This window comes from Acomys minous (genome assembly GCF_964271855.1).
Source record: "Acomys minous genome assembly, chromosome: 18".
NCBI classification, from domain to species: Eukaryota; Metazoa; Chordata; class Mammalia; order Rodentia; family Muridae; genus Acomys; species Acomys minous.
In genome coordinates this window covers 51548053-51567126 of record NC_140501.1, presented here as the reverse complement: position 1 = coordinate 51567126, position 19074 = coordinate 51548053, and the positions used below count along the sequence as shown (strand labels likewise).

The 19074-nt window shown below is 47.4% G+C and overlaps 1 protein-coding gene across 2 annotated transcripts in view; it reads right to left on the bottom strand.

Annotated features, from left to right (window-relative positions):
• Positions 1–320: 320 nt before the first annotated feature.
• DOCK5 (dedicator of cytokinesis 5) overlaps positions 321–19074 on the bottom strand; it is a 188418-nt gene continuing 169664 nt past the window's right edge. For both annotated transcript variants that reach the window (XM_084766988.1, XM_084766989.1), the window contains 9 exons: positions 18702–18788; positions 15156–15332; positions 13526–13609; positions 12658–12795; positions 11182–11348; positions 7303–7471; positions 6251–6389; positions 5134–5234; positions 321–4554 (listed from right to left, as the gene is read on the bottom strand). In XM_084766988.1, coding sequence (XP_084623114.1) covers positions 4450–4554; positions 5134–5234; positions 6251–6389; positions 7303–7471; positions 11182–11348; positions 12658–12795; positions 13526–13609; positions 15156–15332; positions 18702–18788 — 1167 coding nt within the window. In that variant the 3' untranslated portion in view covers positions 321–4449. The remainder of the gene's footprint in view (positions 4555–5133; positions 5235–6250; positions 6390–7302; positions 7472–11181; positions 11349–12657; positions 12796–13525; positions 13610–15155; positions 15333–18701; positions 18789–19074) is intronic.

The window sequence follows — 19074 nt, the reverse complement described above, 5'->3', positions numbered from 1 at the left end:
ATTAATACATTAACTGGGTCAGCTTAGATACTCTTATTTTATTTAATCACTTACCCATATCTACTTGGCCATAAAGAATGCACAAAAAAACCTGCATACATGAAATTAATTCCCATCAGAAAACTTTCAGCTCAGACAACAAAGGCATGGATGGGCAGGCAAAAAGAAATGAACAGACTGCAGAGTTTTATTAGCTCTGTGTAAAACAGACACCAGAATCCTGTAGTAGGTGTTCCAACAGGATCTTGTAATGAAATGAGTGAGCCAGAGGTGCCCTGAGGGTGAAGTGTCTTGAAGGAGCTGTCAACAGGGAAAAACCATAAAGTCCATGATCTTACTTTATTAATCTTAAGAATAACAAGCTAAACACAGAATAAACTTTAAAATACATTTCCATTTTTAATTTACAAAATAAATAACAGCAAATATGAACAAAACTCTTCAACACGCATCTTCCTAACTGTCCATGTATGAAACCCAATCAGTCATAAAATCATGATGAAGGAATTTTGACAGGACTCTAGGTGAGCACCTCACAAGAGGTAACTGAGAAATGAGCTTGGGCAAGTGTGTGGGAGACCACCTCCAGCTGGGTGTAGAGTCAGCCAGAAGTAAACTCCCCAACCAGAAAACCATCTCCCTCACAGGTAACAACTGCTAGCTTGACTCTGAACCCACGCAAAGAGAAGCTTTCCTTTCTCCAGTTTTTAACTCGTATTCCTTCTGCTATACTGAGACCAGAACCCAGTACCTCAGGGGAGCTGGGCGCAAGAGAGCTACATCTTCAGCACTTCCCGTCTACAATTCTAGATATCATACTTACGGAGAAATGAAAATGGCCAAGAAAACAGGAGTCGTCCACTGCCCAAAGTATACATGGAAAGTCTGAATCGTAATGAGGACCTGGCCATCTAGGCTGAGCAGGCCAGGTTAGCGATTCTGAAGACTACTATTCACAAGCTGCTGTGAGAATTAGAACAAGTTGTACCGAGATGTCAAAAAATAGATCTTAGACTCGTTAGTATTCACAAATATTTTCATCAGAATAGCCAGGCATAGGAGGCTCAAAGCACCAATAGGGAAAGAGAAATGTGGATTCCAGTTCAGAAAGCAAATGCCTTTGGACAGAAATCTCACTTCGTTTGGTTTCCTCAGAATAAAGAAAGCCAAGGCAGAGAAGACCTGACCAAGTCCATGCAGTCTCAAATACGTAACAGAAACAGAAATGGACTTATGATATGGGACCATCTCTGCTGTCTTATGTTGATGGGTTGGGTCCTATCCCCTTTCATTATACCTGAGAAGCATGAGGGATGAAGGCACAAACTCAGTGGGACCTTCCAAGTACATATCACAGAATGGTACCACTGGCGCTCAGGCACTTTCTGGGATCCGGGAGATGTCTGACAACAGGTCGGGTGGATACATAGCTATCAAGTGATGTCTCTGTGTGTCTGTCATCTGGGAACTCACTGTATATAAGCTGCATTTGAGTGGCAAAATGACAACATGCCCCTCAATCCGGGAGCAACTGAAAAAACTCAACTTGGAAAGCAGTGGCAAGATGGTTACCATCACATCTCAGCTCCGGTGACACAGCTTGTTTTATCCAAGGGATCTACAGTGTGGCCAAGTGTGGGAGAAGTGATGACATCTCAAGAGTCAAGCAAGGGGTGCAGACAGAGAGAGGAGGCGGCCCACTGCGGAGCAGCCTTACCTAAGCCTTCCTTTTCATATAGTGCCGGCCTTCTGATCCTACAGCACACTAGAGTGAACTGCACAGCAGGCTGTTTCTATGGAGTACACTGAGAAACCAGAACTGTTCCAGGCCTTCAGCAAGGGCATGCTGAATAAAATCTTAAAAAAAAAAAAAAAAAAAGTGGTGTGACAGCACCACAAACTCACAAGCCATCAATCAATCAATATTCATTCATAAAGACTGTGACAATCTCAGGGCTGGTTTCAGTGTCTTTGATACCTCAGAGATCTTTGCAAGGGCAATACAAACTGGTTCTTCCTGCCGTCTGCTTCTCCCCACCACCCCATGTTAAACAACATTGCAGTCTTCAAGTTTAGGACAGATGATTTTTCTTTTAATCAAATTAACTCCTTTGTGCCTAGCTTTTGTGACATCTAGTTTTTATGTCAACTTGATAACACGCTAATCATAGCAATAAAAACCCTAAGACGCCCTCCCAAAGAGGTCTATTTCCCAGTGCCCTGTAAACCAGTACCTATTACATCACCCAGAGTCCTTTGTGTCGAGGCAGTGGAAAGCTATTATTTTCATTAATGTAGAAAGGGAACTATAGAAAAATGCCTTACAAAAAAAATAAGGAGGTTGGTCCATCTGGGCACTGACAGGTCCAGCTCTGCTCAGAGGCCAAGCTGAGAACTCCCTTCTGCTGGATTTGCTTTTGCCTTCCCCACCATTTCTGTTTGAATGGGAGCCTGCAAAGCACACTAACATCTCAAGTCCTTCTTAGCCAGTCTGCTAGGGCTCTTCTCGGAACTCCCAGGCTCCATGGAAGCCCTCTAGCACCTTTCTGGTGTCTCCTGCGTCTCCACACAGCCTGGTTCTTTCCACTTTAAAAAAAAAAAGTTTTTTTCAACCCTTCCATGCAAATGATGCCCAAGGCCACCATCTCTTTAGGGAAGAGCTGCATCCCTGAATTCACCCTCAAATATCTTGAAAAAAAAAAAAAAAACCAAAAACCAAAAACCAAAAAACAGTACTGGGTCTTACCCAGGTTTAGTAGATAAAAGAAATCGCTGACTGCATGACCCATTCTACCTTACTGGCACCCCATAACCACTTGTTTGGAAGGTAATATCCTTGAAAAGTGAGAAAGCAAACACTCAAATCCAATGTTAACGGTGACACCTGGGACTCCAGACCAAAGTAGCTTAAGTGGATTTCAGAGCCTGTGTGTTTTCCATGATTGCATGTGGGTGCTCCTTGATAGAAGTAAAGAATACGATTCTTAATGGCATTACTAAGCATTTCTGTGTACACAAGCTTCTCTAGCATTGTGCCAGGCATGTCTCTAGGTTTTGCTGCTTTGATCCCTGTGATGACCCAGGTGCATCTCTCTTAACAAAGGCAGTGGTGAAAGGAGCCATGCAAAGAGGCAGGTGGGCAAATGCAAATCCTCACAGCTGAAATCCCGCTGCCCACTTGAACTTGGAAGAAAAGATTCAGGGCAAGGTCACTAAGAGATTGTAGAATTTCCAGGGTATACGCAAGCTAGGGCCAGAAAACTTTCAGTTTTGCAGTCCACACCCAAGTCAGAAAGAACTATCTGGGGCCTTTCAAATACCATTCTCACTGGGGCTCAGCATTGAAGACCTTGTTAGAGATGTCTTTTGGATCTACATGTTATCTTGGGTACATTCTATGTAAGCAAGCTGGGTTGTGAAGCCTCAATTTCCTTATGTACAAAATGCAGTGAGTGAGTGAGAGAGTGAGTGAGTGAGTGTGTGTGTGTGTGTGTGTGTGTGTGTGTGTGTGTGTGTATGAATTTTAAAACCCATGTAATGCAAAACATCTATACATCTTGTGGTCATTTACATAAACATAATATTTGGACATCCAAGTCACCCTAATTTTTCCTTCTGAAAGGAGTATGGACATTAGTACCATTAGCAATTAAGTCTATGATCAAGAGGAATAAATAACAAAAGGAAATATTGCACTGTATTCTCCAGGGTAAAATCAAGTAGCAGGCAGGGACCACCTCATCAGTCCAACAGGGTCTGGAAATGTAGCTGGTAGAACTAGGGTTCCTAGGTCCCTCAGAGCCCAGGATTTTGAGCTCAGAGAAGGAAGATCAGAAACCGAGTGCAAAAGAGTTTCAAAGGAATCCAAGGCACAAGTGACTGCTGCGTGCTGAGGGCCACTCATCAGGAGAGTGCCAGGATGTGAGTCCGCAGTATCTCAAGAGAAGCCACCCACACCTGAGAGCAGCCCACCTCCGCTACGCATATGTGCTCTTTCCCTCAAAGGACACAGTAGACATCAGCGAAAGAGAACTGACAGCTGCTGGAGTGCACTTGGTATCTGGCTCTTTCAGGAGGTTATACACACTAGGGATGCAGACAGGAGAGAAAGAAGCCTTGAGCACTCCAAGAGGAGTCGTCAGTTGCTGAGGCTGTTCTCCACTCTACTGTCCTGTGCCACTGCAGGAGAGCTGGCAGAGGCATCTGCAGGTCGAGCAAGTCAGTGGTTGAGGCCAACATGCCATCATTTTTCATGCAGACAGATAGCCAGTTCTGGAAGTTTCATGGGCTAGAGGGGATGGGGCGCAGGCTTCAGGCGGACCAGACAGTTCTGAGTTGGGGCATCGTCTCAGTGCAGGAAGCAGTGTTGGCAGAGAGCCCTGCATGGTAGGCCATTCTCAGGCAGCCGTGGTCCAAGGCCCTCGGAGGTGCAGAGCCAGGGTGACATCCTCACTGAGTGCCTGGCTCTGAAGAAAGGATGCCTGATTTTCTAGCCTTTGGAGGGGGAGGAGGTGGGGCTTTGGCTTCTCTCCGGACAGGCAGAGGGGGTGCAATCTGGGGAGAAGACACATGGAATTAGAAACAGTCCCTTCTCATATCCAATTCATCCTTCTCCCATTCCACACATCTGTTTTATTGTCAAGCTGATGTGCATTTACTTATACAAAAAAGGAATGATATTTAATTGTCCTTGCTCTCTTGAGCTGAAATCCTCCCCCCACCCCACCCCACCCACCCCCTCTCTCTCATGGTTACAATCACCAATGCTTGGGTACCTGGCATATTTAAGAAGTACTTAGCAACTACTTACTGGAAGGAGGACCAGTCCCATCTAAGTCTACTGTAGAGCCGCCGCCTGTCATTCAGAAGTGATGCTTTGGTGTGAACTTGAACTAACTTATCTTACCACCAAGCATGGCAAGCAGAGAACATGCTTCCTCCAGTCACATGACTGTACAAAGTGGGCTTCTGGCATATTTCCCTTCCTAACTCCTGAGGCTTCAGGAGTGAACCAAGCACTAGCTACAGTGTCACATGTGTGGGAAATCCTCTCTTTACAGAGTGGACAACCTAGTGTTGACTTCCCAGGGTGCTGCTTGGTGGCCACACTGCCAGCAACCTGCAGGTTCCTACCTCAGCCGAGTTCCTCTGGCTGTTCTCATACGGCTTGCTTTTGGGGGGAGGTGGAGGAGGGACAGGAGCCATCGGCCCATCTGTCTGCAAAGATGGGGAGCCTGGGAATGACACAAAAGAGACAAAGTGAGGATTTACTCAGACACCTCATGAAAATAATGCTTGTCACCAGAGCACCTTCCCAGCCTCATACACATTGCTGTCGCCATTTCTGAGGTTTCTATGGACAGAACGGAGAAGACCTCGTGGCCCATCTGAGCACAGGTGCTCTTTAATTCAGCACGTGGAATTCTTTCCCCCTTTTTAAAATTATAATTTACTCAGATTTCATATGGAATTCTGAAGCATAAATGCCAGTGTTTACTAAGCTGAGGATGAAAACATTTTCTAACTTTAGGAAACTGCTCTCTGATATACCTCTGTGTTTAGGGAAATATACACACACAGCAGGAGGCCTTCCCTGGCTGTATACATGCTCAGTAGGAGGCCTCACGTGGCTTTACCTAACTCTTGGCCATTGGCCTTTTTAGGCACTGGCAGACGTATCCTCCCTATGCCTATGGGAACCTTTGCTGCATATGGCTGGTCTCAGTTTGACAGCAGCTTATGGGGTGGATCTATACTGCCTCTGAACAGGTCTAACTACTCAGTGGGAACTCTGAAGTGACCTATGGTTGGAAAGGGTCAGTCAGACCCTTAAGATTGCCAGTGATATAAGCACAGCCTCCAGTTCCAGTTCTTTGAGATTTCAATGGCCACTGGATAGAATCAGCTCTGTAACAGCCTCATGTGATTTGGCTGCTTCGATTAAGAATTGCCCTGGTGGGCTGGAGAGATGGCTCAGAGGTTAAGCACACTGACTGTTCTTCCAGAGGTCCTGAGTTCAATTCCCAGCAACTACATAGTGTCTCACAACCATCTATAATGTGATCTAGTACCCTCTTCTGGTATGCAGGTGTACATGCAGGAAGAGTTCTGTATACATAATAATAAATAAATAAATCTATTAAAAAAAAAAAGAGAGGACACTCATATTAAAAAAAAAATTGCCCTGGTTTATTCATAGCCATACTCCACTTCCTAGCAGAATGAATCTAGGGGACATGAGAAAACTCACTTAGGGTCCTTGCAGCTTTGGGAGTGAGTGGAGGCGGGCTCAAGACCGTAGACTGTGGAGGTGAAGAACTGTGGAAAGGCGTCAGCCGGCTGTCTACCAACTGAAGACTCTTTGGCCTCTGTGATTTTTTGCCTGGGCTCTGGAGACAAAGAGGGAAACCAAAACCATTAAGCCTTCATGGTGGATTTTGCTGACCTGAAATGATACCCAGAACAGCCTTGAATGCTGGACAGAAACTAAAAGAAGGGCTTAATGCCAAGGGCCGTTTTTCTTTCTGTTCTCTGGTGTGTTTGGGTGCATATGCTTGAGATGACGAGGCTTTCTTCATTATCTAACTCTATTCCTCTCCAGTATATAGCTGAGCCCAATGCTCCATGTTTGAGCTAGTTTAGCCATGCACGGAAATTGCGTGCAAGCTGTCATACCCACCCAAAAACCTCACACTTGCTGTGGCAAGTGCTTTACCTGCTGACCCAGCTCCCTACCCTCTGCAACTGTCACTTATTACAAGGCAGACATTTGGCAGAGATACTTGCTAGGAATGACACCAAAACACAGATAACTTCTGGTCAGGCCACTGGCTTCATACTAACCACACACTGTGCCATCTCAATTGGAAATAAGCTACCTTTGGCCCTCAGCAAAAATTGGTCTTGCAAACACTTAAACACCTTGATGTGGCTTATGAAAGAGGAGATGACAATGTTTGCGCTGACTCACACGGCACAACAGTGGCAAGAGCCACAATTCCAAGCGCACCCCCACGTGTTTACGCTGTGGGTATGAGATCTTGTGGCAATATTGACTTGGAGACTTGAAACTCTCCATGTAAGCTTTTCTGCCTGCCATCTGTGATTTGACACCACCGCAGGCTGCTGTGTCCCGACACTAGCTGCAGCCAGGCGTCTATCTGTGACTCACTGCTGTGCAGTGAGTGAGGAGGGGCCTGCAGAGGAGCAGGCAGTGGTACCCAGCCCGCGTTTGCTTGCACTTGTCTGTTCTCTCACCCTCATCTTCTCCCCCGCCCCCACCTGCCCGCCCTCTTTCTCTACCATCATATCAGGTTCTGGAGCTTTCTCTGCAATGACTTGTGACTTGCTCAGACTCCAGTCTTTTCTCTTGAACTTGCTAATCCGGTTCTCAGTGTCTTCTTTGGGTGGCAGATCTTCCACTCTGGCACCTGACGAAGCTCTGCGCTCGAACAGTGGTTCCAGGATGGACCTGTCAGCCAGGAAGGACAAACGTCACAGAGCGTTGACCCCAGAATGATGAGACTTCACTCCAAAACACCAGCAAGACCCTCAACTCCATTTTCATCCCACTTCTCAGGTGCTTAGAGCCTAACGATCAAACAAGCAACTCAGAGTAAAATGTACAGAGACAAGATTATCATAGGAAAAGGGAGAAAATATGAGTGGATGTTTATCACACTCTGATGCTGTGTGTTAAATATTTACTCTCCTGTTGAAATGCGCATGTGTGTGCAGGTCACATGCAGGCATGCAAGCATGCATGTGAAGGTCAGAGGTCAATATTGAATGTCTTCCTCTACCCTTTTCCACCTTATTTTTCAAGACAAGGCCTCTCTTTGAAGCAAGAGCTTGCTGATTTGGCTCAACTGGCTGGCCAATGAGCTGTCAGAACCTCCATTCAGCTCTGGCACTGGGCTGTCACGTCTGGCTTTGATGTGGATGCTATGGAGTCAAGCCCACGTCCTCATGCCCCATGCTTGGGCAGTTGGCACTTTGCTGACAGAACCATCTCCTCAGGCCCCATTAAGAGTTACTCGACTCTGGGAAGAGATGAAGACAGAACCCATGGAGGAAGTGGCCCAGCTCTCTGTGCTCTGTCACTAGTCATAGCCTGTGTTCTAGCTGCAGAGCCCTCAGCAATTTTACCCACATTTACTTGCTGGGTAACCTGGGCACAATCTTAGTTTCCTTATCCGCAAACATGGGACAATGTTTGGCCCCAACGAGTGTATGAGAAGTGTCCATTGGGTATGATGATAGATTTCCGAGCCCAACATGAAAACTGTCCACTCAAGAGTCGTGATCAAATACTACACATCGAGGGGACAGCTGGAGACATAACATTTAGATGAGGGCAGGTATCTTTAGCATTCAAAAATAGAAAGAGGAGCTAAATTTTAAAAAATTAAAATGTAAGTGGGTATTTCATGAAAAACAAAGTCCACATTTTTTAAACTTTTGGTGCCACTTATTACTAAATAAGTGAAAATAAGATATTTGAAGCTGAGGATGACGACTTATGCCTCTAGTCACAGCTACTCAGTAACCTGAGGCAGGAGGATGACTCAAGCCCAAGGGTTGAGAATAGATTGGACAAAATTACAGTTTATAATAGGGTACACACAGACAGACAGACAGACAGACACAGACACACACACACACCTGGATAATAAGCTCCCTGCCATCAACAATGATCAAGTCCAAGCCAGTCTTGTTTAGTCTACATACCCAACGAAAGGCCTTACCCTTCACTACATGACTTGGGGGAGGGGTTGCCTGGTGTCATATCCACCATATTTCCAAGGTCTCGTTTTCATAACCACAGTGCCATCACTACGCTTAAGACTGAGTCATTCCCTAATCTCACCAAACATGCGATCGTCACATTTCCCAATTCTCTCACAATGTTTAAAACAGGTAGCCTGACTGACTTAGGGCCCGATCAATACTTCTGTATTAGCTGACTTACTGGGTGGTCACTTTAAGCCTTTAATACTCTAGACCTCCCTTTCTCAAGCCCAGGATTAAGTATTTCTGTCACCTGCTGTGACCTCAAGGGAGGTCAGCCTGAGGCAGCACTGGCATGGCTGTGCTTGTGCCTTCAGACTCCAAGTTCTTCTTTGTGAGCATTTTTATTGTTGTTGCTTTTGGTCAGAGTATCATTCTACAGCTGTGTTGGTTTCCATAAAAATGGCCCCCACAGGCTCAGATATTTGAATTCTTACTCATAAGGGAGTGGCACTGTTTGAGAAGGATTAGAAGGTGTGCTCTTGTCAGAACACGAGTGACACTGGGCATGGGCTTGTTTCAAAAGCCCACACCCAGCTTGGCCTGTCTGTCTGTCTCTGTCTCTCTTCCTCCCTCTCTCCCCTGCCCTCCTCCTCCTCCTCCTCCTCGTTCCTCCCCCCTGTGCCACCATGGCCCCACCATGTCCCAGCCATGATGGTAATGAACTAATTCTCTGAAACTGTAAAGAGTTTCAATTTATGTTTCCTTTGATAAGATTTGCCTTAACTGTGGTGTCACAATTCACAGCAATAAAATAGGAACTAAGAAAATAGAATAGAGTAGCCCTGGAATTTCAGAAATTGTCCTCTCAGCCTTTTGAGTGTTGGGATTGTAGGCATGAGCTATAACACTTGGCTGAAAGTTCTTTATGTTATTTCAAGAACTTTTAAAGGTTCTACCCAAATATCTATCTATCTATCTATCTATCTATCTATCTATCTATCTATCACTTTATCATATATTAGCAATATCTCTCATTTATCTAATCTATCAATCTATCATCTTTCTCTACCATTTTATCATGTATCAGCAATATCCATCTATCTGCCTGCCTACTTACCCACTTACCTACCTACCTATTTAATACTGCATATGCCTAAATCTTTTCTTAGGGTATTTTCCAGTTGTTATAGTTTTCATCTAAACTATTTCCTTATAGTGCATTTCCTATTTGTTCACTAATTCACTTGCTGAACAAACTTCTTTAGGTTGATTTTGTAATTTAATAACATACTTTAATCTTTTCATCCCTACAGAATAAACCTCTAGTTTTGACTGTTCTAAACTGACAAAACACACACACGCACACACACACACAAAACAAAAAGCTAAAAAAAACAAGCAAACAATCAACTGCTAATACACATAAAGGAGTGAGACTCAATATTTATCTTAGAGCTGTACCGTCATTTGAAAAAGTACTGGAGACCTGCATTCAGTCGCTGTCCACTGGTTGGCCACTGGTGGAGGAGGACATGGTACAGATACCCACTCAGCTACCTGCAGCTAAAGGATGTGCAGCCTAGACACAGTTCTCTTCAAGGCACCGCAGACGAAAAGACCCACAGACACAAGCACAGAAAAGAACATGCACTCAGGTGCTTGACTTCCTATAGAGCTACCCCAGGGGGGTACTAGTGGTTAGGAGCCAGGGATTAAGAGGAGATTTGGGGGGCTGGGAAGATGTCTTAGTGCGTAAAGGTACGTGTGCAAGCATGAGAGCCTGAGTTCAGGTCCACAGCACCAATGTGGAATCAGCTGGGCAAAGCAGCGTGCCCCTGTCACCTCAGCACTGCAGGCAATGATGGGGACCCTGGGCTCACTGGCCGGCGGCTCTGATCCCAGAGGAAGCTTCAGGCTCAGCGAGAGACCCCGCCTCAAAGACCAGGTGGGAGAGTAACTGAGGAAGATACACTGACACCAGTCTCTTGTCTCTACACATGCTCGCTTGAGAGCACCCACATGTGTATGTAAGCACGCACGCACAGGAAACTGTCTACTGATGTTTCTAATGAACTGAATGTTAAAAACTCACAGAGAGGTTTTGTGTGTATGCGTGTTACCATTTTCTACCTTTGATTGTTTTCTGACTAACTGACAAAGCAAAGGACGTTTGAAATTGTTTTTAAAATGATACATGTGACGAGAAGTTAAGCTGTGCCTAGGAGGCAACTGTGTGTTCAGTAGGTGGCAAAATATGAATTTTTTCATTTTTCTATTTTTAGTCCTAGCATTGTCAGCGATGTTCCTCACGAAGAATACGAGAAGTGAACGAGGCCCACGACCATGAGTTACTCTCCTCAAAGGAGTGGTGTGCGAACACACCAAGTCTCACCTTGGCGCCCAAAGCTAATGTCCTACCTCCCCTCCAAGAGCAACAATCAGCCTTACCCATCAGATCCTGGCCGGGAGGGCGCATTGTCGGAGGAGTTGGAGGAGGTAGAGACCACTGAGGAGGCCACGGAGGTGACAGACAGCCTGCGCAGCGTGGAGGACAGGATGTAGGGCAGCACCATGGAGCCTGCACGGCTCGGCTTCCTCTCCGTCATGCTTGGTGGCTGAAACACATGCGGCCCCGCCCCAGGGTTAGCAGCCTGTGATGCAGCCCGCACAATCTGGGGGCAGACACCCTGTTGGCCTTCCGGAAATACGGAATGTTGACCTAAGAGCAAACTCTAAGGAGGCTGAGTAGGATGAGTCTCCAGAAACCCAGGATGTCGCCCTTTCACAGCAAATGTCACCAAGAAATCACCATCCCCATGTGGTATCCTATTAAATTTGCTTCCTAACATTGGCTGGGTTCCAGCAATGGTAGAGGATCGTGGGTTAGAGGAAAGTTCAGTCTTATGGTCTAGGAACATGGGTGCAATAGACACACATGTGCCTGGGCATCACTGTGGGGAGGGAAAGCATCATGAAGAAGACGGAACTGGGCACTTTAGGTGGTGGGGGAGTGGCCAAATCTTGGTATGTAGCTCAGCCTAGCCTCCAACTCACAGCCATCCTTCTGCCTCAGCCTCCTGGTTGCTGAAGTTATGGGTGCACACCACCACACCTGGCAGAACTGTGTACACTGACGACTGAGAGAGGTGTTGGGAAAGGCCCTCTGGGGGAAACTCTAGTGGGGAGATGCGCAGAGCTTTGATTTTCAAGAAAGAATCTGCAAGTCGGGAGTTCACAACAAGGCTGTTAGAGAGGGCAAGGTGAAGGCAAGGACAAAAGATCACGGCAATGAAGCAGAATCAAGGACACCGCCAATTATGAGAGAGGACAGGCTAGCAGCAAGCTTCCTCTCAGGTTTTGGTGGGGGGAGGGGGAGGGGGAAGAGTGGTATGCAGCGTCATGGGGTGTGTCACTGATGGAAGAGAAATCAGTCAGGTGCACACACTGTAAAATGCAGTCTACAAGCCTTCCTTTCCTTAAAAGGTCTGACAGCCAAACTTTTATCAAAATAGAAAAAGATTTGGAATTAGGCAGGACAAGAAGGAATGGCCAACAGGTGGACAAGTAAACTGGCCTGGCCTTAGTGTTCTCAAAGCACGCCCCCACCCCCACCCCCAGTCCAGCCGCCTTGATGAACAGCATCAGCTGGCTATTTGTTAAATCTGTAAACTGGGGCTCTGCCCCACCCACAGCACCTGAAGCCAATCATCTGTGTTTCACAAGTATCCGTCCTGAAGGTCGGTTACCTTTGAGATTATCTAGTCTAAGGATGGTTCAAGGTGACTAAAGGTAAAACACGCTCTCTCCTGCCTGCCCATTTGCGCACCGTACCTCTGCTGCTACTCCTCGTTTGGCATCTGAAGCCCTGAGGGATGCCCTCAGAGAGACCAGGGAAAGCCTGAGGGCCATTCCGACGAAGCTTACCAGAGTGATGACCCCGTACAGCTTCTCCACTTTCTCCTTGAGTTCCCGAAAGCATGACGACAGGCGGTCGTGCAGCGGCTTGAGCTGCTCCGTCAGCTTCTCCCCGTGAATGCGCATCCCTTCTGTGAGCAGAGGTACCTGGAGGAAGCGGCATGAGAGGAGGAGAGAGGCACAGTTTGGCAAGAGGGGCAATTCAGATTGGGAGGCAATGGGGGGTTGGGGATGGAGAGGCTGACTGGCAGGCGCAGAATTAGCTAATGAAAATGCCAGTCCAGGGCCTGGGAACTGTCCGAGGAACAGAGACTACCTGAAGACTGTAGAGAGGCCAACTGGCAAGGCAGACACTGGTCTAAGATTGGGTTTGATGGTCACTTTTCTAGCAGTATTTATTGAAATGATAAGAAAAAGAAGGAGAGCTGTATATCAGCAAGAAACATAGGCTAGTAAACTAGATTACAGAATTTCTGTGTGTGTGTGTGTGTGTGTTTGTGTGTGTGTGTGTGTGTGTGTGTAAACGTGTGCATGTAGAGATAGAGGCCATGGGACAACCTCGGCTGTCATTCTCAGATGTCATCCACCTTGACCTGGAATTCACCAACTGGACTAGGATGACTGGTCAGCAAGCCCATGAAATCTGCCTTCTTCACCTCCCCAACACTACAAGAGGATAGTGCCACACCCAGGTTCTCTCTCTCACACACATACAGAGAGGAGGGGCTAGTGGGGAGGGAGGAAGGGAGGGAGGCAGACAGACAGACAGACATCCCAGAAAGTGGACTGTAGCTTCTGGAGCCTGTCTTAGGGCCCAGTGCAGTGGACACCCATGACTACTGTACACAGCTGCCTAAATGCCTCCATGGCTACCTACCTGTAAGGCAATCAGTCGCTTGAGGAGCTCTACTTTCTCCTGGTCCTCAGGATGCTCTTGTAAGTACTTTTCTGTAAAAAAAGCCTAAGAGAAGAGCACATGCAGGCATTACTTGTGACACATTCCTGATCCTAGCAGAGAGGCAGACAGCGTTAGAAGAGAGAGAATCTCTCATGTAATGACAAACTGGGAAGATCTACCTGAAAATCCATCCCTTTCACAGGACCGCCTTTATCACATGTTGAATAATTCAGAAATGTCTATTAAAAGCACTCCTGTCTCTCAATATAGGACAGCTCCCTTAATCCCCAAACCCATCCCATGGGCTGGAAAGTTCAGTCACTTTGCAGATACCTCAGAGACATGGTCAGCAGGAAGCCAGAATGAGGTCACAGGAGCGACAGGCCACAAAGCCGTCACTCTTCTGGGATACCATGTACAGATGGAAATGAGTACCAGCCTACGTGTCACTCTTCCAGGCTCCTTCTCTTTCCACCCATTCTTCCGCCTCATCAAAGGGGATTCCTGGCCACATGTTTCTTTATATTCAAGAAGAGGCCTCCCAAAATAGTCAGCACTGAGCATGTACCGTCATCACAGCTACTCCTGTCTCTAACAACCGTCCTTTACCTAGACGGAGCTCACGGCCTCCAATGTAAATGGCACTCTAGCCAAACCCTACTCAGTGGTCAGTACGCCTCTTAACGCCTTTTCAGAGTAACAGGTGTAACATCCGGTTAGACAAACCTATGGTGAAGCTGTGTGGCAGTTTGAGTGAGCAATGTCAGCCAAAGGCTCGCGTACTTGAACACTTAGCCCTCAGCTGGTGGTGCTCACTGGGGAGGATTACAGAACCTCTAGGGAGAGGAGCCTTGCTGGAGGAAGTCACCACTGGGCTGAGACTTGAGAGTTTAATCTCACTCCATTTCCTGTGCACGGATGAAAATGTGATCAGCTAGCTTCCAGCTCCTAGCACTGGTGCATGCGACCCCTTCCCCGCCACGATGGATTCTATGTCTCTGATGGCATAAGCCAAATAAAGTCTTTCCTCCTTAGGCTGCTTTTGGCCACAGTATTTCATTATAGCAGCAGAGAAGTAACTAATACAAGCTGAAACTGTCTTCTGCGCATACAATGTGGCTCAAGTTGGGCTGGAGATGCCTGCAAACTCTGTTAACATGGAGCATCTCTGTCTTCCCTAAAAGTGGCCTCATCAGGTACTGGGTATGGTGGCGAATGCCTTTAATCCCAGCACTCAGGAGACAGAGGCAGGTGGACTGCTGTGAGTTCAAGACCAGGCTGGTCTACAAAGGGAATCCAGGACAGCCAAGGCTACACAGAGAAACCCTGTCTTGAACCCACCCCACCCCCCAAAAAAAAGTGGCCTCACCAGAAGCACATCCTGGGCTCTGGGACCACCCTGAGCTGTCTTCCCCCCAGAGGACAGAATAGTGGGCGCAACTGCCAGAGGCGCCAGGGGCTGTCACTCTTTCACCGAGGCTTCACAGGTCAATGTGAGGGCAGGGACAATCCTTGTGCAATTCCACATGCCCAGTCAGAGAGGAGAGTAGCACACGGCATAGAGGGAGGCCCTTTCTTTCGTCTCGTGAGATTCAAGAGGCGGGCTTACCTTTTCATAGTTGGCGAATCCCCCCATGACCGCTGGGTCCACGATGCCGCTGAGTAGCATAGAGAGTGGATGCACAGAGAGAGAACGGTCCCAGGCATGCTGCTGTACACAGTTGCTGACCCTCTCGTTGGTCAGCTCCATGGTTTCTATGGCATTCTCCAAAGGGCTGATCTCTTCCTGAGGGACAAAGCACACGGAGAAGGGATCCACTGTGACCTTCCAGGCAAAGACTGAAACAAACCTGATCATTCTTCTCAAGGGAGGGAAATTATCCATGGTCTCATGGGAACTTTTGTTAAACTGTTAGGACTCTATACTCTATTTATCAGGACCCCATGTATTTTTTTTTCCTTGTCGGTCAATTACAAAATCAGCTATTGAAAAATCTTATTAGGAAGTGGGATGTCTTAAAAATATGGGCTGTGGAAATGAGTGTTTCTCAAAGCAAAATATGTATACAACAATGTGAAAGGAAAAAAAATCTAGAGCCCTAACAGCATTGTCTCTCAGACAAATGCACGCAGGGGCTCTCAGGTGGTTGCTGGCTAGGGGACCTGAGACTCTTCTGTATCACTAAAAATGGAAAGCATCTCCTGGAAAATCCAGGTGCCTCCTCGGTGAGAAAAAGCAAGTGATCTTGGGATTCCTATATCCAGACCCATGCCTCGTCACCTTAGGGTTGAGTACGGACAGGATGACCGAGAAGCCACCCTGAGTTTTGGATGAAAAAAAGCAATTACAGGGACTAAATCCCTCTGAGAAATTCCTGTTCAAAACCGTATTCCCCCAAAGCCAGCATCTTCACTTTCCCACTACCAGCCACATGCCCCCTGAGGCCAGATTCTCCGCCTAAGCTCTCTCCCCAGAAAGCATGCCACACTTAAGTAATGCGACTTATTGCTGGCACTGAGGGATACATCACATCTCAGGCCATAATGGCCAAGCCTTTCTTTGTACTCGGCAGGGTCTTGCTACATTGCCCTGAGTGTCCTTTATCTAATCCATGCCGAGGACCAGACTAGCCTCAGACCAGTGTTGATCTTCTTGATCATCTTCCTAAAAGCTAGTACAGGAACGTGCCACCATGCCCAGCTACAAGAAATGCCTGGCTCCCAGGACACCCCTTTTCCCCTTCTCCCTTCTACTGAGTATAAAAATGAGTGTTTGTGCATGTCAAGTTAGTGCTGGGCATTGACTGTGAGCAATAATCAGCTCACAGATTATTTTTCAAATACCTACTCTGTGCTAAGTGCACAGGTTACAAAAGGGATGAAAATACACAGCCAGCTCAGAGAGATGAAAGAGGACTGGTTCTTGGCTTCTCCAGGGCACCAAAATCTAAAGATGCACAGATGCTTTGGTTCCAACGTGATGTAGTATTTACATATAACCTACGCATATCCTTCCACATAATTAATTAATTTATTGGAGACAAGATCTCACTGTGTACCCCTGATTGTCCTAGAACTCACTATATAGACCAGGCTGGCCCTGAACTCACAGAGATCTACCTGCCTTTGCCTCTCGGGTGCTGGGATTAAAGATCTGTGCCACAACATCTGGCTTTGAATGACTGGTGGGACCTAGGGTTATAGTGGTGGGTATTATACATACATTACCTAGGGAATAAGGCAAGGGAAGAGTCTGTATATATTTAGAATAGAGGTAGCTGTGCTAGACCTAAATACACGGTATCCAAGCCACAGCTGGTGAAACCCATGGCTGGCTGAGTTGCTGAGACTGGAACTACACACTGTGCAGGTCTACTGCAATTCAACGCTGGTAGAAGTATATAGTTTTCGTAGGAACTCAGAAACCAGTGCCTGGCCCAACCTGAGACCTACCCCACGGGAGAAAGCCAACCCCTGACACGATTAATGATACTCAGCTGTGCTTGCAGACAGGAGTCTAGCATAGCTGTTCTCTGAGAGGCTCCACCCAGCATTGGATCAAAACAGATGCAGAAACTCACAGCCAAACGTTGGGCAAAGCATAGGGAGTCTTGTGGGAAAAGTTGGGGCGGGGATAGATAGGCCATAGAGGTGACAGGAGCTCCACAAGAACGCCAATAGAGACAACTAGCCAGGGCCCAGAGGGACTTGCTGAGACTGAAGCACCAACCAAGGACCATGCATGGACTGGACCTAGGCCCCCTACAAAGATGTAGCCAATGGGCAGCTCAGGCTTCATGCGGGTCCCATAGTAAGGGGAGTGGGGGCTGTTTCCGACATGGACTCAGTTGCCTGCTTTTTTGACCACTCCTCCCTGGTGGGGCTGTCTTGCCAGGCCACAGGGGAAGAGGACATGCTCAGTCCTGATGCAACTTTATGAGCTGGGATGGGTGGGGTCTCCTTTTCTGAGGAATGGGGGGGGGGTTGAGAGAAGGACCAGAAGGAAAGGAGGGAGGGGGGGGTACGACGGGGATGTAAAACGAATAAATAAATAATTAAGAAAAAAAAGATTTCGAAATAGGGTGGGTTAGAAACACGCCCGGAATGGTAGAAGCACAGAGACCACAAAGGATATCCACCTGCTTTTGGGTGCTCCAGAGCTGGCAGCGTGGAGAAGGTGGATCCCACCCTTAACTTCATGGGAATACACTGGACAGTGGTAAGAGGGTACTGAGCGCCCCGCCTCCCCAGAATGGCCCCATGCCATTAACTACTTAAGTCTACCAATGCTGTAGTGAGAACAGATTTTCCTCAGCGATGGAAAGAGATGGTTGAAGTGGACAGGCAGAAGGAGATAGGCAGTGGTGGATCTGGGGTGAAGAAGGCCACAGACAGGGGCACACAGACATGAAAGGAGGGGAGCACAGACGGGTGGCAGTGAGTGGAAATAAATGGAGGCAGGCGGAGATGGACGGTGGGAATTGAGAACGGGCTCTGTAGTGCAGGCACCGGGAAGCCACAGGGGGACTTGCCCACAAGACACATGAAATATAGTCGAGTTTGCTCAGTGGGATCCATACTCTGAAGCAGTGAGGAGCAATGGCTGAAAAGACCAAGGCAGAGAGGCAAGAGGAGACCTTTTTAAGAGGTAGCAAGCAGAGACCAGTCTGGGATGACAAGCAAGGCAACAATGCTGGGGAACAGAGCGAAGACAGATCAAATGAGTATTATAAAGGCTAAACGGCAGCTTAGAGAAGCAGCATGGCCAGAGCTGCAGGAACAGGGATGGGACAGGCTGAGAATGAGAGGGGCTCCGGGAAAGATGACGTGGCAGGCGGGCAACTCTCCAGAGGCATCCCGGCAATGTTTCTGGGCACTGGCAGCATTGTAGGATAGGGGGCCGTGCTCCTTAGGCCATGAAAGAGCCGTTCTCCGAGTGTGACCTTTCGGGTCTGTGTTGTAACATCAGTTTTACAAAGCGACCCTATTAGACAACTGCGCTTTTTATTTCTCCTTTAAAAAGAGGAGGCAAGCCAAGCTGGTGAAGGCTGCAGTGGAATGGAACAAAAGCTGTTATTATTTCTGTAGACAGAAAGGCTCCCAACACACACACACACACACACACACGCCGGAGTTACAACTTCAAATGACTCACTGTTGAAATCTGTTTGACTTCGAACCACTTGAGAATCCCAGGGAAGGTATAGGCCGTGGTGTATGTGGTCCTTTCAATCCACATGGTCTGGTGCGAGAAAGACAACAGAAAATGAGACAGCGGCCAGCTCCCGAGTCACAACCGACCCCAAGCCTCTGGCTCAGCTGAGTGAGACTCCGTTCTCACGTGTCTTCTGGGGGAATGGAATACAACTCTTTATTACACAAGGCTCTGAGTCTGCACGGGGTCAGTCTTGTTGGGCCCCTTCATTCTAAAGATGGAAACCAGAGGTCTGGGAGGTGTGAGCGTGACTCGCCCAGGGTCGCATCATCAGCAGGACCGGAAGCAGAGTCCAGATCTGGGCCTTCAATCT